Here is a 23,673-nt window from a genome sequence, read left to right as displayed (position 1 = left end):
TGTTGTTGTGAGTCTAGAGTGAGAAAGGTTAGTGTGAGAAACTCCAACGACTGAAAAAAGCTTTTTTTTTTGTCTTCACCTTAGTTTGTATTAGGGTTTTGGCCGTCTGTCTCCATCGGTGGTATAGGTGCATTCATGGACTATGATCCTACCGGATCGGTCCAAATCTCGTTTTCCATTGGGAAGGGTGTCCTCCTTTCTATTGCGGAGGTATTGCTAGCTTCTCAATGAAGCTCGGACAGCAGGTATGATAATCGAGGCAATCGTTCTGCTTTTGAGGGTACAAAGAATGATCATAAGGAGAAATTGAAGTGGATTAGGCTTCTCTTCTCCTTGATTGGCCCTAAACATGAGTAAGAAGGTCCATAGTCAAGCGAGGGAGGTTCTTTTTCAACGGACTCTTGCTCATTCGACAGGCATATCAGCTTCTCTACTGGAAGCATCATCTTCATCACCAAGGGTACTTCCTTCGTTGGCGGACAAGGTGCCCGAGTCTGCTTCTCAACCGAAAAGCCTAATGGTGGATCCGAATTGTCAGTGGTCACATGTAGTTCAAGGGCAAAAAAAATTTTGGTGGAAGATGATGAGGACCATTGACGCTCAAATCGAACAATTGGAGCAGAGATTTTCTAAGGTAATCCATTTCTCAGACGATAAAATCAAACCAGCTTCGCAATGATTACATTCTGCATTAATAGGTAAGTTTCTAGGGAGGGATTTTCTTATAGAATTTGTTGAGAAAGAAATATGAACACGATGGAATTTGCAAGGTGAATTTTATGTGTCTGCTATGTCTCAAGGGCTACTATTATTTCAGTGCCCTTCAGAAGAGGCTAAATGTCGGATCCTTGCTAAGGGTCCATAGTCGTTAGCTGGGCAACTGCTTGCCCTTAAGCCCTGGAGACCAAAATTTAGATCAGGAAGGGATACGGTCAATCACCTGTGAGTGTGGCTTTGGCTTTTGGACCTCCCTTTGGATCTGTGGGACAAAAGTAAAATCTTAAAAATTGCTTCTCAAGCTAGTACTCCTTTGTTTTTAGATGAGTGGATGGTAAAATCTACTAGAATGGGCTATGCAAGGGTTAGTGTTTTGATGGATGCTAAAAAGCCAATATGCCCATGAGCTAGAATTAAACTATGCGACGAGGTAATTTAGCAGCAATTCTAGCATGAGAAACTACTGGATATCTGTTACAGTTGTGGGTGCATAGAGGTGACTCAGGATGCTTGCGAATGTTCTGCCAAGACTGAAAATGATGAGTTATTATTTGGGCCTTGGATAAGGACAGCACGAATACCAGTTACTCCGGTGTCCTAACTGAAACCAACAAAAGAATCTCGATTCTTTGCTCCTATTAGTGATCGATCCATCAATGAATGGCTCCAGCCAAAGAAGCCTGCAAAATATGTTCAGATGCCGGACAAAAATAAAGAGATGAGCAATCACTACTACAAAAAAAGACTATGGCAGTGCTTATATGGCAGCGATTTCTAAAACCGCTATCATGGAACCTACGATAGTGGTTATTCGTAATCACTGCCGTAGGTTAGACCTACGGCAGCGGTTATTCGTAACCACTGTGGTAGGCATAATAACTGCTGTCATAGATTTGACCTATGACAGCGGTTATTTGAAACCACCGTGATAAGCATAACCTACGATAGCAGTTATGGATAACTGCTGCTGTAGGTCAGATCTACAGCAGCAATTACTATAACTACTGCCGTAGATTATATCTACCACAGCAGTTATAAATAACCGCTGCCGTAGGTGACCTACGATAGTGGTTATTCGTAACCGTTGTGGTAGATCGGATCTACAACAGCGATTACTATAATCGCTGTCGTAGGTAAAAATTTTATCATTTCATAACTTTTGACCTAGAGGTTAGATTTCAGTAAATTTTTTTTGATTTCATATAACTTTTTTGAGATTTATGTAGCTGTGATGATAATTTTATAAAAAAATATCATTTTATTCCTCAAATTGGAGTTTTAAAAAAATTTAATCGATACTTACAAATAATTTTGGATGATTACGTGAATTTATAATAGTAAAATTAAATTTCAAATATATCTTCATCATTCATTATCTAAATAATTATTATTAGAATATCCTCACAAAGATCGTCTCGAACTGATAGCCCTAGCTTTATCGATCATTAAAATTTGATTTCGATGACCATAAATGATCGTATGATGATCTGATAGATAGAGACTACCGATAGGTCTGAAAATTTACGATGATGATCTTGATGATTATAGTATACTATCAAAATTTTATTTTAATCAAACATCATTAGCATGATCAATTTAGCATGGAATGATTTTGATCGTTAAATGAAAAATGAATGATCACAGGATCAATTGACGTTCGATTGAGATAATTTTTTGGATAAATAATCTTTATTAGTACTTAAATTATTTATACGATAGTAATTATAAAATTTAAATCATGCTTATATGTTTGAATCCATTTGGATATATTTTACAAAAGCATAAGTACAATTACTTAAGAAATTTAAAAATGAGTAGTAAGCGACATATAATTTTAGATCTTTCATATATGTACAGTTTGAATTTTACGATCATCATCATATAAATGACCAAAATAGTAGTAAAAATTATTTATCTAAAAAATTATCTTATAATCGAATATCGTTTGACCTTTTCATCACTCATTTTTTATTTAACGGTCTAAATCATCCCACGCTAAATTGATCATGATAATGATATCCAATTGAAATAAAATTTTGATAGTGTAATATAAATATCATTGAGATCATTATTGTAAATTTTTGGATCCATCGGTGGTCTCTATCTATCAGATCATCATGCGTACTCATCGAAATTAAATTTTAATGATCGACATATCTAGAGCTGTCAGATCGAAGTGATCTTTTGTGACTATACTCTAATGATAATTATTTAGATAATAAATGATGAAGATGGACTTTAAATTTTAAAATTATATCATATTCAGAGAAAAATAAAAAAAATTATATTCTGTCTCTATAGTAGCGGTTGCGTAATAACCACTACTATAGGTCTATGGTAGTGATTTACTAACCACTGTCATATCGTACTTATTGCAGTGATTAGTTATAACCGTTATCATATCTCTATCTATGACAGCAGTTATCAGCAACCGCTGCTATAAATTGGACCTACGACAGTGGTTATCCATAACCACTGCTATAGATTGACGTGTAGCAGCGGTTATCTATAACCACTGCCATAGATCCAACTTATGATTGATTGTGATAGTCCTACATCGATTGTGGAAGAAATGAATGATCTGTATATAATAACTTAGATTTTCAACCAGCTACAGCGTGGGCTTAAGCATTTCACGATTTCTCTCTATTGGGCCCCATCGCCGCCGCCCCTCACAGTCATCTCCACCTCGACGGGTGGGCCCACCACTGCCGTCTGCCTTCCCATCCATTGGTTGGCCATCATCCATTACCTACCAACCATTTTGCAGTGGTTGGCATAACCGCTGCCGTAGTTGGACAACCACTGCCATAGCCTCTATGGCAGTGGTTGCCATAGCAGCAATTGCAAAATCACTGTCATATCTTTCTATGGCAGTGATTGACACAATCACTGTCGTATCCAAAAAAATCGCTGCTATGGATCTACGGCAACGACCATAATGGTAGCGGTTGTCTAACCACTGTCGTGACTATGGCAGCGACTTTTTGGGCTACCACAGTGGTTGAAAAAATACTGTCATAGTTTTATTTTGTAGTAGTGAATACTCAAACTATATCTAAATTCTCTCCCCTAATGGAGAAAAATTCTAGAGATTTACAAGAATCTGGGAATATAAAAGTTATTGATGTGATGGTTTTTAGCGCTAGTCCAATAGAGGTGAAGAAAGGAAAAGGTAAATGTAAAAGATCTCCAATAAGCAGCATACCATTCAAGCTCTTCTTCCCCACCGCAAGCAAAATTTTTAGTAAAGAAATCAAATGAGGTGGATGATATAGGTGATGGGGGTGATAATAGCTCATTGGACTGAGAAACAAATCTGCAATTGTGAAAGTATGGAAATCAGTTAATGTTACGACATCCAAACTAATGCTGGTTTGTAAGGCATGCGTCGGATGAAACTCAAGATGAATCACATGTGACTGTGGAAAATACTACTCCCTCCTACTAGTTACAGATAATTTTCTCTCACGATGAAGTTTGTCGCAACCTTCAAAGTGTTCTTCATGGTAATATTAACTCTACTTCTCTTGTTAACGTTCGTATGGTTCAAGGGGATGGGGCTATACCAAAGGACAATAATAAGGTTGATTCTAGTGTGGAGGATCAGCGTCATGAAACTTTCTCATGAAGATGATAATTGGAATTGTCGGGGTGCGGCAAAGCCTCCCTTTGCTAATTTTGTAAAATTACTTTTAAGATAATATAATGTAGACATAATGTGTTTTTTGGAAACTTGTCTTGATGAGACTACGGTTAATCGCATTTGTAAGTTTTTTGGGCAAGCTTAGGATATTTACATGATACCTATAAATGAATTATCTGACGGTATCATCATTATTTGGAAAAAGAGATTAGATTCCATAGATTTCTACCATATTGATAGACAGGTTGATTTTGATGTTATTTTCTTGAACAATGTCTCGTCTTGGATTTTAAGAGTTGTTTATGCTAGCACCTTTGTGTTTCAAAGGTATTTTATTTGATCTCAGGTTCGGAATATTTTGGTATTACAGGTTCTTTTGCTTTTTGTTGAAGATTTTAATTGTATTCTAAATGTTTCTGACAAAAAAAGAAAAAAAAAATACTATTAATAGGGATGTTAGAGAATTTCATACTTCTCTTCGATCTACTGGTCTTATCGATCTTGATTTTTCTGATCCTTCTTTCACTTGGTGTAATAATTGTTTGGATTCTGTGAGGATTTGAAAATATATAGATCAAGCCTTTACTTCTAGTATCTGATTAAATCAGTATCCGAAGCCTTTTGTAACTCATTTAGCTCGATTTGTCTCAGATCATTGCCTCATTCTTCTTTCTATTACTGATAAAATTAATAGTGAACCTCATCCTTTTCATTTTGAAAAATTTTGGTTGACCTATCCTAAAGTTGCAAAAGTTGTCCATCAAGCTTGGAATGGTTTTAATAGTTATTTTCCTATTGATAAGATCACGTTATATTTAAAAAAGGTTTGTCATGCTTTAAACTCTTGAAAATATTCTATTGGTAATCTAAACTCTAGAGCCAGGTAATTATATAACCTGATTTGTGATCTACAAATTAAGAAATCTCAATGAGGGAGTCTACCTTCAAATCTTCATTCCCTTCTCGTATCTTATCTTCGAGACTATAATCTGATTTTGCATCATATTGAGCTAATGTGGCACCAAAAATCTCATATTACTTGGTTTAAAGAGGGGGATTCTAATACCAAATACTTTCATTATTCTACAATTTTGCGTAGAAGATGAAATCGGGTTCATATCTTATATTCGCCTCAGGGTGATATCATAAATGATCCTTCAACTATTCAAAATATGTTGATACATCATTTTCAAAACTGATGGATGGCTTGTGATGGAGTGCCCTAGCTGGATTTATCAATCACCTTTCCTGTGTCATCTTCTACTCAAAGATCTAATTTAATCCAACATATCATAGTGGATGAAATTGAAAATGTTGTTATGAATTTACATCTTGACAAGGCTCCGGGCTTTGATGGTTTTTCTGTCTGTTTCTTTCAATATTTTTGATCGATTATTAAATCTGATATTTTGAAAGCGGTGTCTTTTTTTTTCTCTCAGAAATTTGCCAGATTCTTGGATCAAAACTTTTATTACTTTCATCCCAAAAAATACTAATCCTCAGGTTCTGAGTGATTATCGTCCTATTAGTTCATGTAACACTGTGTATAAGATTATTATGAAGATTTTGGTTAACAGGCTTAAAACTATTTTACCAAATCTCATGTCTAAGGAACAGGATGCATTTGTATCAGATCGTAATATCACTCAAAATCTATTGATTGCTCAAGAAATTATGTACTCTTTCACTTTCACTCCTCGCACTAAGCCTCTTATGTTGATTAAATTGGATATGGAAAAAGCATACGATAAGGTGCATTAGCCTTTTTTGTTTCAAATCCTCACTCAAATGGGCTTCCCCTCTCAATGTACATCATGGATCCAAGGTTGCATTTGTAATCCTCAATTCATCCTGTTTGTTAATAGAGCTGAAACTTCTCGCTTTCGTACTTCTAGAGGTCTTAGATAAGATTGCCCATTATCTCCATATTTGTTCATTATATATGTTGAAGTTTTCTTTAAATTTTTTCATACTGCAACTCAGATGCATCTACTACATGATTAAAAAGTTTGAAGAGGGTTTGAAGTTTTTCATATCTTTTATGCAGATGATTGTTTATTTTTGGCCATGCTACTTTGAGAGATGCAATTTCTTTATTAACTATTTTAAATGCTTATACTACTTACTCAGACCAATCCATAAATATTACTAAATCTTATATTATGTCTACTCCAGGTACTGAGCGTGAAGTTCGACATCAAATAAAGGAGCTGCTTCATATTTCGAAACAAAGAAGAAATTGACAATATTTAGGGGCACCTTTATTAGATATGTACTCTTGCACATTTGATTATCAATTTATTCTTACAAAAACTTCCAACAAGTTGGCTGCTTGAAAATGGCGGGTTTTATTTCTAGTGGATCGAATCACATTGATTCAGTCTGTTCTTTATGCTCTCTCCTTGATGCATGTTCCTATATTTATTTTGTGTAAACTTGAGAGGGAGATTAGATCTTTTTTTTTGGGTCACCCATCGGAGAGGCATGCTTTCCATTCTATTGCATGGGATAAGGTTTGTATGCCTAAAACTAATAGGGGGCTCGGGTTTCAATCGTTAACTCAATGTAAGTTCTTTTGTTTATGTAAGTTAGCCATGTAGGTGGTCCTTCAGCCTTCCTCCCTTTGGGCTCAACTTGTTAGGGCTAAATACAAATTCCATGGATCCTGCTATGATTATAAGTATGAAAGAAGAACTGCTATTTAGCCCTTGGAGGTTGGGACTCATATAAAGTTTTAGTTTCAATGGCTTGTTGGATCAGGTGAATCAATAAATATTTACAAAGATCCTTGGATTTCACCTATCCCTATTATGTTTTGGCCAACTTATATAAATATGAACAATCTTGATATTAATATGCATATGCACCAATTTATTAATTATGATAGATGTTGGGATGTTCTGTATCTTTCTCAATATTTTTCAGCTGAGCTTGTTAATCTCATTTGTAGAACCCCTTTGTCTCATAGTGTTTGGCCAGATCAATTGGTCTGGGCCTCATCAAAGCAGCTGCAAGTATCCTTTCAAGATATGAGGATTTTATCCACTGCTAATGATATTCAAGCTGTGCAGGTAAATTGCGAATAGATTTGATCTATGAAAGTGCCTCCCAGAATTAAAATCTTTCTATGAAAACTGGCTTGGGACAGACTACCATGCAAAATTTTTCTCGCATGTTGTAATATAATTGCTACAGATAATCAGCATTGTGACTTATGCTCAGATCAATTTGAGGATTGTGCGCATGTCATCATTCATTGTAGCTTTACGCAGATGTTTTGGCAGTAGCTAAGCTGTATGTACTGAGCAAATTTCTATTTTAATTTCTTACTGGCATGGATTGACTTTCTTTCAAATGCCTTGGTAGGGAATGAATAGAAATCACTCCTGGCATATGTAGCTTAGTTGCTCCGGTGAAGTCGGAATGAATGGATCATCAATAATTCTTTTATGACTCTATCACATCTTTTAGGTAGACTTCTAGCTTTTTGTATGATAACTGACTGTGCATTTACTCGAATTTCACAAACTCTCTGTTGGTACTGGAGTAGCCAATTACAAGAGAATCCATCCTTTTGTCGATCTGTTTAGTGTCTTGGCAATCCCCTCCCGAAGGGGTCATAAGAATTAACTTTGATGCATTTGTAACTGTAGAAAATATGACGGTAGGATTTATCATTCGCAATCATGAGGGGGTCATGCTGTGGGCTGGAGGTAAGCTTCTTTTTCGTGTGCCTATTCCTTTGGCAAAGTTGCAGGCTACATGGTACGGGGTAAAGACAGCGATATCTGAATTTCATACCTCTAAAATCTAGCTAAAGGGAGATTCGATGACTGTTGTGTCATGGTTAACTAGCCATAGAATGTAAAATCTGGTTCACATTCTATATATAAAAGATATATATCAATGAAAAATTACTGAGATTTTTTATAAAATCATGCATACTTATAGAGAAGCTAATCAAGTGGTTGATTTTATGGCTAATAAAGCCTCACAAGGAGATTTTGTATGGACATCTCAGGTTGAAGTGGATATTCATTGTCAATATTTATTACAGATTGATGCATATGGCATTCTGTATAGAAGAGATCCTTAGGGGGAAGGAGGTGTATGTATACTGCCAGCATCTTTTAGTTTGTCTTGTGGTTTATAATCTCATCTGTCATATTACGCCACTTTATGTGCAAATGGTGTTGTTTTAATTTGCTCAGAAGTTATTTTATCTACTATCTTTAAATTTATATATACATCCCTGCTTCTTAATATTTTTTTTGGTAATATTTCAATATTGTATAAACAAGATTTGCAAAGGTTTATATGGTGGCAGGGGATTCAAAAATTCTTTCAGACTATCACATTACAAAGAGGTATTTCTAAATGGCATTATTGCTCTTTGCTTTTCTCCTTGAATGGGAATCACAAGATTACTGGATTTCTGATTAATCTTCTTCTTTCATGTTCCTATACTTTATTCTGAGCTTTTTGTGCAACTTAGATTAGTTGTGCCCTTTTTCTTTAGCATATATTTCATTATCCTCCAACCTGATTGTTGTTGGATCAAAAGTTATAGTATAGAGAAAAAAAGCATTGGTGTGCTGTAAATAAAAAGTTCTGTAAGATGCATAATGTGGTGCTTCAATGTAAAGGCATAAAAAAGTTGGAATCAAAGAGAAAAAAATTATGGGGAGAAAAAAAAAATTATAAAAGCAAGATGGAGATTATTAAGTTAGATTTTCAGGCTCTCAACACCTTTTCTTCGTGAACTTGGACTGGCATCAATTGGTTGAGGAGGCCGAACAATTTCTCTGAAATGTCAAGCTATGCTAATTTTAATGCTATGAGATAAGAGACATCTTCAAATACTTTAATGGTCTTAAGGCACCTATTTTTCTAATTTGTCAAGCCCCTGAAGTTAAGCTAATTGCAAGAATCAATTTCAATGTTCAAAAAATTCTGAGCAAACAGATAGATGATTTTTTTGGAAGTTCATGTTCTATGAATCATGCATGGTCGGTATCAAATCAATTTTCAAAATATTGTTGGATATTAAGTCAGATGTTATTTGCTCATTATTATATCTTCACTGACCAACTACTTTCCTTCAATATGATGGTTGTTTCTATATATTTGAATATTTCGATAGAATTGTACCTGTTCTCAACTGATCTACGTTGCTACGATGGCTTGGATTTTCAGTTACTTTCATGCAAGGATTCTATATTTTATGAAATAGTGGACATCATGTGAGCACTGACTTTTTCGACGTGCTGTTCTTCACGGTATGGCCATAGCAGAGAAGGTTGGAAAATATGGAGGAAAAAAAGAAAAAAAAAAGATAAAAGAAAAATACAAAAAAAATACAAAAAAAAGAGAAAAAAAAAGAAGAATAAGAAAAAAAAGTTTATCACTAACTTTTTTTGTTTTTGTTTGCAGGTTGTACTGTCAGGCGAGCTTCTTTCATAAATTATGCTCTAACTTTTCTGTGTTTAAGGTGGCACATTTTTTATTTTTTTTGATAGCCAGGATAAATGATAAATCTCGGATTGAGTTTTCTCCACATTTTGATTTTTGTCTTCTTGCTCTATCATATATTATCTACTCATATGAATTATTCAGGATCACGATAATAGGAGGTCATTGTTATTATCATTGTTCTAAAAGCTTACAATGATCTCTATGAAGTTTGATGAAAATATTACATGTTTGGATTATCAACAAATATGAAGTCAGCTGTATCGTTACCTGAATTTTATTCATGACGGATGCTGTGGATGTTCATGTGAATATTTTTTTAGATGTATTTTTATTTCGGACGGTGGGAATATTATGTCTTCTTTATAATGTACTGTTTCATGTACTACTTTGTTGCTTGTCCTTTTTCTGTGGATAGAAAGTCTGTAAGCACCTTTGGTACTTGTCCCTTTTTTTTTTTTGGGAAGGAAGCCTGTAAGTTTTTTTTTTTTTTTTTTTTTTTTGTAAATCAAGATGCCTGCGAGCTATCTTTTACCAAAAGAAATTAGAATCAGTCTCTGAAATGCGGAGGATCCAAACATCCAATATGCAGTATCTAGTGCTTAATTTCTCATCAAGGCAATATTATGCAGGAATAGGGCCTGCCACAAGGAACCAGGAAAGCTATTTGGCATGCAGAGAAATTAAACTTATTGGTTATACAGTTTAAGCTCATGCAATCAGAAAAAAATTACATGACACTATCATGCCACGAGCCAGAAGAAGTAGTGGAGGGATGGGAGAGAGTGGGCGTAAAAAAATTATGGATGAAGAGATAGATGAGTCGTGGACGAATGGAGAAAAAAGAAGAAAAAAAAGATGGAGGAGCCGTGGACAGATGATAAAATATTATTTTTTAAAATTAATAAAATATATAAAAAATAATAATATTTAACATCTTAAATATTTTTTTATAATAAAATATTTTTTTAAAAAATATTATAGTAAAATTATAAATAAATGGCACATATTGTGAACATACATTGGTTATATGAAAAAAAAATCAATTAAAGACCTTAGTTGGTAACTCGGTCTCATCATTTCACCGCCAGCCAGTTATTGGGTCTCTTGCGCTTGACGGCCGAAAACCCAAAACCCAAAACCTGTCTATAAACGTAGGGTTTTTTCCGGCCTCTTCTTTATCCCGCCGCTTTCCTCCGCCGCCTCTCTCCCCCTCCCCTGGGCCCTTTTCCGGTCCTTCTCCTTCGTTCAATCATGGCGGAACAGGTATTTTCTATCTCCCCTTCTCCCCATGGCTTCTCTTTTCCTCCATTCTTTTTTCTGGCAATGCAGTTGAAACCCTACTGCTCGATCCATACGCTTCTATAGCGGGGGGTTTCTCACCGAGATGGTTAAACATAAGCAGTTGGTGGTCTTTTTTTAGGTTATTTGTTCATAAAAGTTTAGATCCTATAGGGCATATGTGGCTTTCTGAATTGGGTATTGGCTCTCCAAGAATGGAGTAGAAATGGGCTCCAATTCGTCATAAACGAAGTAGGTCCTCTGAAAGAAAGTTTGTACCTTTAGGCTTTCCCAAGTGTGGGGATGCGCCTGGTGTAGCTTTTCGATGCTGTCTCTGAAGTTGTTTTCATTCAGGAAAAGTAGTTCTAGTTCTTGGTTGCATGTATGTTTATAGCCTCTTTGTAACTTTTCATCAACATAGTTGATTAGGGGCTCGACGTGCAAAGAATATTTAGCAATCTCAATCTATACAGTAGATGACATTTGATTGATTTAGTGTAAATGGAAGGTGATAAAAGATTTCTGACACAAGCATCCAATATTAGAATTTAACAAAGAAAATGGTGCACCTGGGTTCGGATTTTTTGATGTTGAATCAAGAAAAGGGAAAAGAACGGATCTTTCAGTTGTATGCTAAATCTTATAAAATTTGAATTTCTGACGTCTTTTGATCAATGCTTTGAAAGAACGCCACCAATACACGTTTTAATGTTTGGCTTCATGTTTGAGTATGGAGTATTGATCCCTTTATGAACTAGTATCAAATGCTACCAAGGTGGTACTTTCCATTGACTCATTACCTTTCAGTTTTTTAGGTTGGTTATTTTTGGGTTGCCTTGACATCTTGCAGCTGCCTGTCAGTTCTAGATGGTCCTAGCCACTCATCCTATCATGTAGAGTCTCTCAAACATTGGTTTTATCCCGATTAACATATAATCTGTTTCCAGGGAGAGTGGAAATTTTAGCTGATGTAATTAACAACCTTACAAGCTGAGATGCTTTCCAATATTATATGAAAGTTCATGAATCTAATATCTAAATGTGTAATGAGTTGGTTGTGGTGGCTATTTGTCATGTAACAAAGTTTCCCTATGAAAACCTTAGGTCTATCCACCCCTCATATTGTTTTTGAACATTAAATCTATTTACCCTAAGTATGTTATATGTTTCATCTTTCTATAGGCAACGGAGATTTTTTTAGAGGACTCTTCTTTTCTTTTCAGTGGCTTAACTTTATCTACGGTGCCATAGAGAAGATCATGCTGCTATTGTTTCATAGTTTATTCTTTTCACCTAATTTGTGGGCAAATCAAGCATGTAGATCCAATAAAGTAGTAAGGATTTTATAATATTTTCTGAATTGTGATGCTTTGCATTCATGGATTTTAAATGCAGACTGAGAGGGCTTTCCTTAAGCAGCCAAAGGTTTTCCTTTGGTAAGAAACTTTTCTTCTCTCTTACCCTCTATTTGCAATTTTATATGTAAGCATGTTCCTTTGACAAGTGCTAGGGATGTTGCAGCTCGAAGAAATCTGGTAAGGGGAAGAGACCTGGTAAGGGTGGGAACCGCTTCTGGAAGAGTATTGGTCTTGGATTCAAGACTCCTAGGGAAGCTATTGAAGGTCTGAATTCTTAACCTCTCTTCCTTATATAAATTTCTCAGTTTACATGCTGATCTTACATTTTAGTGAATGCCATTTGCATTTGGCAGCTGTGTAGGTGCCAAACATTTTGTTTTGTATCTCAATATGAGATCTTTTTCAATATTTTCTTTTAATTGGAAGTTCTCATCTGCTGCAAATTTTGATGATAAAGATACAAAATTTAAGTATAATTGTTCAAAAGGAAATGAAAATGAGGTTTCATACCGCAAGCAACAAACTGAGAATGTGCATGGAGTGGTACTTTTTTTTTTTCACCTTTAAGCCTGTCACGTATCTCAACCATTATTCTTTCCCTTTTTTCCCCTTAAAAAGAGAGAAAAATTTAAGATTCATGAGGTGCTACATCCTGGAGAACCTTCTCATATTATTCTTTGTTTGAAGGTTAAGCTAGCGTTTTCGTTTTTTCAGCTATCTCAATTTACTTTTTATGCTCACAATTTTTCAGTGGTTGGATTATCTTTTCTGTCTTCGTTTCTTTTGAAAATCTTTGAAGACATGATACAAGTTGACCTAAAGGACGTTAATTGACCTTAATGACAAGAATGCTTAGTGATTTTTGACTATTTGCCAGTTATTAGTTGTCATCTCCAACCACGCCAAGCGAGGATGTTTATGCATTTGCTTGATGCCAATATCTTTGCAAAGCAGCATAACTACTCCATAAATACAACCAAAATTGGATCAATCCAGATAGGCTTCTTATGCATCTACAAGGTCCTTGGATTTTAAGTAACACTTGTTATCTACGGTTAATAAACAAGATCCTCACCTCTCTATAAACTATAACCATAACTATCAATTTTTCCCTGACTATTTGTTGTAGGCTTCAAGAATGTCCATTTGCTAATTAATTTTACTTTCCATGTCCTTCATCTCAACTTCCACCCTAGTTATCTTAGGTCTTTTTTTAACTTCCTAAGTTCTTCAACAAAGATCAGAGTACCTCTTCTTAGCTTTTTGTTGCCTCAATTTCTTCTGTATGACTTCTATTCAACTGTGTTTGATAGTTGATTTTTTCCCAAGTGGTACAATTCTTAGGCTTTTTATATTGGAACTCTAACCTACCATACATCCACCTTAGCAAATTTTGTTCTTTTCTTGATGGTGGCTGTCACCTTGTCTGTATATTTGACATAAACTAGATAACATATAACTTCAGGTTTTGATCATGTATTATGTAATATCTTATTAACCTATGGTGTGACATGTGCAATGCATGTGCTTTTAAAAGAAATGATAAAAAAATAAATGATAAATGTGAGATATGATGGTTTGAACCCTCGACATGATTGTTGAGAACCACATGCTCCATATTACCGCCACATATGAGTGGTGATGCTGGGAAACATGTGGGTGGGAAACACATGAATACGTAAGAGGGTATTCTGGGGACACACGGAAGGAGCCTCATGAGCAAAGGCATTGTGCGAGTTTCCTTGTAATGATTGGATAGATAAGGGTAAAATATGGATCTTTTTCATTTTATTTTGTTTTCTTAACATTTTACCTTACATACAACATCTATCTTTTAGCCATTCAGTATTTTTCTACGAAAGTATGCAGTTTCCCCTTTTTTCTTTTTGTGATCCTGAGAATAAGATGGTGTGTTTCTTTTGTTTTTTTGGTTATATAAATCACATATAGTACCAAATCACCAATCACCTGTTTGGCTTCTCATAAGGAAGCATTATCTTATGCTTGAAGTCATGCTGTGCCTATATGAGTTGTTAGCTTTACTGTGTACTTGGTTTTCCATATTTTTCATTTATTTTCTCTTCGTTATAATTCTTAAATAACGAGCAAGAAAAGTTGGGTAGAGATACTAGTCTGGATATGGCGTTTTAACAGATGTATGATAAAATATGAGGTAGAGTTTTCATGTCTGAGCTATTTTCTATAGGTTACATGGCAACATCACAAATTAGAAACAGATGCTATATAAATCTAGAAACAGCAGGAATTCTGATTTAAACATCTTTTTCTGATCAATAACCTTTTTCTTGGATATTTGGGCTAGATAGGCCCACAAAAGGATTGCCTATGATCTTCAAGTGTGTTGACTGCTCTTACTATCGTGTAATAAGCTGTATGGTATACCAATTTATCTTTGCCTATGGTACATCATGCACAATACAGGTCCTTAATTTAACATGTATCCTTTTTTTTTTTGTGTGTAGGTGCATACGTTGACAAGAAATGCCCGTTCACTGGTAATGTTTCTATTAGGGGTCGCATTTTAGCTGGCACATGCCATAGTGCCAAGATGAACAGAACCATTATTGTCCGTAGAAATTACCTCCACTACGTGAAGAAGTATCAGAGGTAGGCCAATTTGTGGTGGCTTTGTTGTGCTTTCCGTGCTACTGAGTTCACAATATTATAATTAAATGACTATTTTGTCTTCCAGGTATGAGAAGAGGCATTCAAATATTGCAGCACACATATCCCCATGCTTCCGTGTGAAGGAAGGAGATCATGTTATCATTGGCCAGTGCAGGTAGGCCCTATGATCTACCTATCATAATGCTTTTAGGACTCGATAGGTTCACAAGAAGAGGAGGGAAAGTGTGGGCTACGGGAAAATGAAAGAATCCTTCTTGGTAGGTTGGAGTTTTCAAAAGAGAGAGATTGAAAAGTGGTATTCTTGTGGGAATAAACTTTCTATATTTTATTGGAAAGAAAATTCGTGTAGGACATGAGTTTTTGGCTTTCCCATGTGAAGGGAATTAGGATTTTTTTATCCAAAAGCATTTACAAAGCCATGATTAGAATGGGACAGGATTTTTTCTTTTATTAAAGATATAATAGATATTTTATATTATTTTTTTAAAAAGTCGACGTTCAATTAAATATAAGGTATTCTGGAATGTATCATTTTTTCATGGTCAATCAAAATGCTATAACTACCTTCCTAGGCATCATATTCTTAGGAATCAACTTTTCAGAAAAAAATTTCCAACAAAAGAAAATTCTTGTCAAAAACCAAACGAGCCCTAAGGTTTTAAATGAGCTTACTATGTTTACTTTAGTTCATCCTACAGTAGTACAGGAATCTACTTTGTTTTACTTATATGATGTCGGGTGGGTTTGGTTAAAATTTCTATAAAATGGCTCTTCTAAAGTTCACTTCCTTTTATACACGTCAGTATCCTATATCATATGGATTACTTGTTTCTTCAGGCCATTGTCCAAGACTGTGAGGTTCAATGTTCTAAAAGTCATTCCAGCTGGGTCAAAAGGTGGCAGTGGGAAGAAGGCTTTCACTGCAATCCGAAGTTTCTAACGTTTTGTTCTTACATATTGCAGTCAGTTGGAGTAGGTTCAGTTTTGAATTGAGCTCTTTGAATGAAGTAATGCCATTTGACCAGGAGTAATCCCGTTTGTCGCTTTAAGAACTCTTCAAAGCTAGTTCTCAGTTTTGCTTTCTGAATGAAGAAACTAATGCTGTTTATGCAGAAGTCAACTCCGTTTTCGCTGGATTTCCACTGAATACCGGTCTTACCTATGAAATTGCATGAGAAAGTCTTTCTAGGGCTGTTGCATGGTTTAAAAGATATGACTGCTTGCAGACTATTCAATATTACGTGCAAACAGCTATCGTACAAGTTACAGCTATTGTAATATCCTAAATTCGCGCTCGATTTGATAAAAACAAGACCATACCCGATGTTGATTTGACTCGAATATGAATTAAAATTCGAAGTTGAGTTTTAATCTATTTATATAATTAATATATATAATATTATTTAGAAAATATAAATTTGAATGATCTTGTGGGTTTTTGAGCCTTGTATTTTGCTATTTGAATTGGATTTGAAAAATTATTTAAGTTACTTGGGCTTGATTTAAGTTTGATAGTAGTTGAGTTAAATTTGGATTTGAGTCGAGTTCAAGTAGTTCATGAGCAGTTTGATTTGTTTGCATTCTTAGTAGGGATATTGTTTTACCTTGAAGGCTATTAGGGGTGTATCAAATAGCCATGTTGGCCATCCTGTTTGTTTATCTTATAATCGATCTTTAGGGCTATCATCCTCTCATTGGTTATGACATCAACATTTCTTGTGATCATTCACAACTTATGCGGATTACATGCTCAATAACTCAAAACTGTTGCTTGATGGGTTTGTATATATAATATCATCAATATATATTTAATATAAGATTTGAATTATAATATATTGTATCATTGTAATGTTATCATTTTATATCATGGACAAATAAATTTTAGGATAAATAAGTATCAATTTTTTCTGGTCTTTTTTGGGCTTGCGTTAACGTTAATGGTTAGGTTTTTCAAAAACGGAAGGAAAAAAAAAAGTTAATGTGTGGTTTCTAATGCTACGAAATGGGCGACGAGGAGTTTAACTTAATATAGAGAGACTCTCCTATACGAAGAAGAATGCCCTAAGGTTCTAAAAACCAACCAAAAGAAAACTAGGATAATGAACCTGGCATGGCTTCCAAGTTCTTCGAAAATTGAGCTGGAACAATCTTCACATATCTCTAAAACCAATTTCCTCCTGCCAACACCTATGTATCCCATATTAAACTGATAATATCAGTTACTGCACTTGATCTTAGGCTCTTAGCCAAAAGGCTGAGAAAGGTATGCCAAGAGTCTTTTTTTTATTTTTTATTTTATTTTTAATGTTGAAGTCATATGACATGCTAATAATAAGCAAGATGAGCAAGCTTCATGCGATCCAAGAGGATTTTCAAACATGATATAGACCATTTCATGTACTGTAGGAAGGATTGGACGTGGTCTATGAACAAGATTCACTATATTGGAAACTAAATTACATTCAAAATCGAAAGTCATAACTTGCCCGCATGGTGCCCTACTAAGGTGCCTTTTTTTCCCTGGGAATTGGATGATTTTTTGCCCTTTATGATATTGCACTACCTCCTAAGTATGCAATGTATTAAATAGTCAAGACTAAATTCTATCATTTGGATCCTGAAAAGGATCGGTGAAAGTAAAATTTTTTTTATTGGAAAAAATTTTTGATAAGATATATATTCTAATTTGAAAAATATTAGACAGAGTGATTGAAAATAAAATAGATATATAAGTCCAGATGTACCTCTTATATTTAAAAAAGTTATGTTCTCTTTTAACTAGAAAAGAAATTATGTACGAGTGAAACTCATTAATATAAATAGAAATTATGTATCTTAGTTTGTTATTCATCAATAAAAGAAAAAAAGATCTAAACTTATTTTCATCAAGTTTTCTATTTTTTTAAATTTTCTTAAGAGATTCTAGTTAAATAGATTTAGGGAATTACTTCCTTCTTATTCCTGATCGAGTCATCCTATAAAGAATCCAACAATGCAAATATGATATTTTAGCTTGAGTCCTTTATTATATATTCTAGACAATCAATATCCATATATATTTTATTATATTTTCTTTTGTTTTTTGAGAATAATTATATAATTTTGTGTTAATTCTTTCCATCCGATATCTAACTTATGAACCCCTATGATTATCTGTTTCATGGGCTCAAGTTTTACAACTAAGCCAACAATCAAGTTTTAGGAAAACACCATTTAAATCCTTAAAAGCCACATAAACTTCATTTAATTTAGACAAAACATCCATTTCATGGAGGCAAGTGAGGATTTCGAGGAAATCTCAAGGTTTTCTTCCCAGAAACTAGGAGTTTGCGAATAACTCATGTGATATGATCAATTTTGTAAGAGTGATCTAACACTCTTTATTAGGATCCTAAGATTAGAGCTTCAAGAAAAATCGTGAGAGAGTGTTCTTCTTGGTAAAATGGAAATGCTTGAGAGGGAAACTCCCAAAATAAGAATGGTGGATAATTTTTTTAAGAAAATGGTTGATAAATCATAATATGAACCATGACTCAAAAAGAACTTAATAGAGAATTCAAGGAGTGGGAAGAAGAGAATAGGGGTTTCATGTAATTGTACTCTCATCTTGGATGATAAGAGCTCAAGTAATTAGTCCTATAAAAACAATTCTCTTTTTGGGGACGGGATTGCACCTGAACCCAATCAAATGGCATTAGACTGCACTTCGTCAAACTTAACTCGACGGGGATTGACAAGCATATTTGTGCCATCATGTTATTATAATGGAATTCATTCAAAGGAGATGTTTGAACTGGTGATCTCATGCTTTGAAAGAGAGAAAGCTTCACCAATTCAACAAACTCAAATTTATGAACATTAGTGGGACTTTCGGAGTAAGCTACGACTAAATCACCTTCACTTTGGAACGCATGCTTTTGACAACATACCCCGTTGAATACCAGCCATTGGAAGGTTACTCATGCCTCTTTTTAGAGGGCAAATTTTTGCTGCTTGCGGACAGGCAAGTTTGTATGAGCACGTATCCTGTGTGGTGCATAGATTGTATTGAAAAGTACCATCAAATATTCAGCGATTGCTATTAGAAAATAGATGGCTATCAAATAAAGTGGCCTTATATACCATATATAGTGCCCCTTGACAGCGGCCATTGAGTGTTGACATAGCACTTTGCATTTGCGCACTACAGATTCTAGATCAATTTACATGGTCATGAAGTCAACAACATGTGTTGGGATCAATAGAAATTTTTTTTTTTTTAAGCCAATAGCTAAGCTAGGCCGAAGATATTATTTAAGTATTGTTGATTTGTGACTGAACATATCTGCATAAAATCTCACATACTTTTTTCAGTTAAGTACTTGCATCCTCACAAATCAAAGATTCCAAATCCATCCAAATTTAATCTAAACCCATATTGGAGTATCTTTTGATTTACACAAGCTTTGGATCGAGTCTGATTGATGCTATTTATAATAATTTAAGGCATCATTCGATAAGATTAATCGAAAAATATTATTTGAGTTATTTAATTCAGTAAAAATATTTAGGATCTATTCATATGCGATAAAACATATCCTTACAGCACCATAATAATTTCTATGCATAACTTTAGGCTTCTTGAGATATTCTCATCCCTTATGAAAGAAAAATAGAAATTTGTCTCATCAATATCACAAGAGGAACCCCAGAACGGGGAGTGCCACCCATGTGGACTCCACCAAAGTCTCCATCCATGTCCCCTTCTCCACTCCATCCCGGCAAGCACGTCTTGGAAAGAAATGTTTGGCCACTTGGAAACAACTCTACCACAGTGAGCTCTCCTTCCCACAATGAGAAAAAACGCATCCCAGAAAGACTCCATTTACCAAGATATATAATCATATGATATCACAATAATATTTACATGTGTCAATATGCTTCTCTCTCTCTCTCTCTCTCTCTCTCTCTCTCTCTCTTACAAAAGCAAAAGCTAACTCTCCCTGGTAACTTCCCCTCATGAAAAAAATCCATGAGTCCTGTTGTCAGTGGAGGCCGGCCTTGGCATCATGTGGCTGGAAATGCCCTCCAAGAAAAAGCCATCCGTCACCTCCGAGTTAGCCCTTGGGTTGCTATACCCCTGAAGAAAAATACCATCATTGCTTTCATGATTGCCTACTGTAAACATATTATTACCATCATATATTTGCTGCTGCTGTTGCTGCCCTTGCTGCTGGTGCTGGAAAGCCGGCCCTTGGTATTGATGATGCTGGAGGCGTCCAAACGGCATCACAGTGGCCGCCTGACGGGTAGGATCATTAAAACTAAGCCCAAAACTTGTCATCCCTCTGTCACCAGCCTGATGATAGTTTGAGGAATACGCTCCGGAGGGGATGCCTGTGAATTGCTGCACCATTGCCCGGAAATTGGTGGTGTCGGTGTTGAGAAGGGTGGTGGGAGCCCTTCTGGAGGCCCTCGATCGCCGGCGACCCGACTTCCCCACCCGGCCCTCGATGGCCGGGTGCGAGGTCGGGCTAGTGCTGCTCGATCCGGCGATCACCGGGGTCGATGTCGTGGTGACCACGATCGAGTCCGCCACGGCCGACACCCGGGGGGACACGGCCGGCGTGGCCACCGGGTGCGATCCGAGGCCGTGCTGGAAGAGCTGGGCCCACTCGGCCAGGCTTGAGCTGGTGTCACTCATGTCCATGGATGGGTGCAATTGTGGAGGTGGAGGAGAGGCAAAGGTTGGCTGGGTATCCATATATAGATAGTTAGATAGAGAGAGAGAGAGAGAGAGAGAGAGAGAGAGAGGAGGACCATGGGGAATGGTCAAATAGAATGACTCTTGATGGAATCTTGGCCGTCGGATCTTTAGAAAGGGTCTGATCGAGGGGCTCTGGGGATGCCACGTACTATTTTGCGATTCCTTTCGGGTGGCATTGGGGTGGTCTTCTGGAAGGAGCTTGGGTTCGAGGAAGCATCGCTGGTCAATTTTCTGTGACGTGGCGATTTCCGAGTGGTGATGTCATTTGGGTTGGTGACTGCCCTCTGTGAATTGGCGCGTGGTGTCGGCTTGGCTTAACTAACAGTCTTCATTCCAATGCTCTCTTTCTCTATCCAACTCCTTCAACAGTAAAAAAGAGTTATTAATTATATGCTGCTTTATACTCCAACAACATTACAGATGGAAGCCTGAGACCAGCCATGATTTTTTTTTTTTTTTTTTAAAAAGAAAGAGAAAATGGACACTTTGCCTTGTTTTATTTAACTTTTGATTTTTGCTTTAATTTCACAGATACAAGTTTTTTGTTTCTAACATGGCATGAGAGAAGAGAATAAATTTATTTAATAAAAAGGCCAAGATGTATGAAGAATTTCCATCTCTTTTTATCCCTGTAAATGGAGCATCATGGAGATAATGCATTTGAAGTGACATAATTGAAGGTTCTTATGACCTGTGGAACCAAATATAACCGACAAGATCAGAATATTTAAATCCTTTTCGTGATACCAATTTATGCAAATCCTTTTGTGCGTTACATATATTATGCTAACGGATCATCTTATCCTTGTACATATTGAAGTAGATGCCCATCAAATCATTATCAACAATCTCAAACTATCAAGCAATTAATATAAGTTTAAGCCAACCTGGCTCCATTCTGTCCCGAACTTACCTGCTCCCTCTCTTTCCTCTTCTCTTATCATGCAATAATATAAAAAATTACTTCTTCTAAAGATTCCCTGTCCTTTAAAATTTACTTTTTTAAAAAAAATATTGGAGAACTACCATATGTACACTGTCCTTAATTTTCTCATATTTCCTGATATATGCCAACATAGGCCACACATTTATTTTGGATTGAGATAGAAACTAAGATGCATTTCAATGAGCTAAACAATTCTCTACTTAATTGGATTGCTTGTTATCTAACTTTTTTTTTTTTTTTTTTCTCTCTCTCTCTCTCTTACAAATTATATTGATTGCATGCAATAAGAAAAACCCAAATATATGACAATTTAAGGGGCACTGAGTTCATGGCACCTGACACTGTCACCTTATATTTTATGATTTTCATTACAGACAACACTGTAACGGGATGTTTGGTTAGAAAGAGTGAGGGTCTGAAATTAGAATCAGAATAGGTGATTCCAATTCTAACCGTTTAGTTGGAAGGAGTCCCATTCTGATTTCGATTGCAGAATAGAATGAAAATGACTCAATCTATATAGAACTCAATCCCTACTCTTCTCTGTGGATTCAAATTTTCATTCCAATTTTGATTTTGATTTCGATTCCTATCATGAACCAAATACTTCAGAGAATTTGGCCATTTCGATTCCGATTCCAAACTATTACGATTTTCATTCCCATTCTGATTTCGGTTACGAACCAAACACCTCCTAAATGCATTTGAAGTATTGCACAAATGCCATAGAAGTTGTATCTCCAAAAAAAAAAAGTTCACTTTAAATTACAATTTTGTATGAAAGAAAATGCCTTATACAAGATTATTTAAATTGATTGTCAAATGTTGATACGAGAAAATAATACCATATTTTTTTTTATCATGATTTATTCTTTTTATGAGAACATCTCAACTATTTCTACGAGAAAACTTAGATGAACTTAAGTAATGCATCATATTATCTTGCGAGACAAGATGAAATATAGAAACGGTTAAATCAGGAAGGGAAAAGGAAGTCCACTTGGTTGTGGATTTCTGAGAATACGATCAAAATCCAATACTAAAGTTGTTTTGCTTTCTTTTCCCCCCCCCCTTTGAAGAATACATAAATACTTATTACCAATAAAAAAAGAATATATAAATACATACACGTCAAGTAGACTGTCAATCTTCTTGACAATCTACAAAATGTTATACTGCTACTACTGATGAAATGATGATAGTGGTATTCTTATAATCTCCCTGGTTATTTAACACATTCTGAGTTAAATAATTTGTAACTATGATAATTCTCACTATAGTTGTTAAAAGTTATTTGTTTCACAACATGATGATGCAACATATTCTTTGCAACGCTACTTGATAAATCAAGTACCACCGTTCCTCCATCATGGTGTCAACGTAGATGAGCTGCCTAAGATACCTTCCGCACCCTACGCTGATTTTGACATGCATTTTTGTCAAGAAGAAAAGAAAAAGGAAAGCATCTCAAGGCTTGAGCTTCTTTATTCCACATTAATGTTTTTTTTTTTTTTTTTCGGGTGAGAATATTCCACATTAATGTTTGAAAAGCACGCCCAACATTATGTTATCCTTAATATTAAAGAGAGAAAGACCATCCTTGGCAGCAACATCCAGAATCTTAAACATTTGAGGCTTAGCCACCAATACAACTTGATGATTCATGAGGACCAATTGCATCTACTTCGAATTCATGATGTAGTAGTTCTAGTATGATGAGTTCTAATTGATTTACTTGGAATCTACCAATGGAAGGATTTCCCAAAACATGTAGTACCTCATGGAACAAGAGAAATCACTGTAAAATAGGGCTATAATTGATTGTCAACATAAGGCATTTTTTAAATTGCAAGTAATT

General features: G+C 35.4%; 2 protein-coding genes across 2 annotated transcripts; one reads left to right on the top strand and one right to left on the bottom strand.

The window, feature by feature from the left end:
* Positions 1-10,949: 10,949 nt before the first annotated feature.
* Positions 10,950-16,238, top strand: LOC105059888 (small ribosomal subunit protein uS17). The gene is made up of 6 exons (XM_010943383.2): positions 10,950-11,101; positions 12,512-12,552; positions 12,638-12,738; positions 14,958-15,102; positions 15,188-15,277; positions 15,961-16,238. The coding sequence occupies exons 1-6, from the start codon at positions 11,090-11,092 to the stop codon at positions 16,061-16,063; spliced, it is 492 nt and encodes a 163-aa protein (XP_010941685.1). The 5' UTR covers positions 10,950-11,089; the 3' UTR covers positions 16,064-16,238.
* A 3,748-nt stretch (positions 16,239-19,986) lies between these two features.
* LOC105059887 (uncharacterized) lies at positions 19,987-20,853 on the bottom strand. The gene has a single exon (XM_010943382.4). It carries the CDS (start codon positions 20,810-20,812, stop codon positions 20,120-20,122), a length of 693 nt encoding a protein of 230 aa, XP_010941684.1. The 5' UTR covers positions 20,813-20,853; the 3' UTR covers positions 19,987-20,119.
* Between the last annotated feature and the right edge of the window lie 2,820 nt (positions 20,854-23,673).

This window comes from Elaeis guineensis, chromosome 10 (genome assembly GCF_000442705.2).
Source record: "Elaeis guineensis isolate ETL-2024a chromosome 10, EG11, whole genome shotgun sequence".
NCBI classification, from domain to species: Eukaryota; Viridiplantae; Streptophyta; class Magnoliopsida; order Arecales; family Arecaceae; genus Elaeis; species Elaeis guineensis.
The sequence above is the reverse complement of the archived record's forward strand: the minus strand, read 5'-3'. Positions and strand labels throughout refer to the sequence as shown.

Coding starts and splice junctions, on each gene's coding strand:
- LOC105059888 (XM_010943383.2), top strand. Junction 12,553..12,637: donor CAGCCAAAGGTTTTCCTTTG/GTAAGAAACTTT, acceptor GGGATGTTGCAG/CTCGAAGAAATCTGGTAAGG. Junction 15,103..15,187: donor TACGTGAAGAAGTATCAGAG/GTAGGCCAATTT, acceptor TTTGTCTTCCAG/GTATGAGAAGAGGCATTCAA.
- LOC105059887 (XM_010943382.4), bottom strand. CDS start 20,812: ATGGACATGAGTGACACCAGCTCAAGCCTGGCCGAGTGGGCCCAGCTC.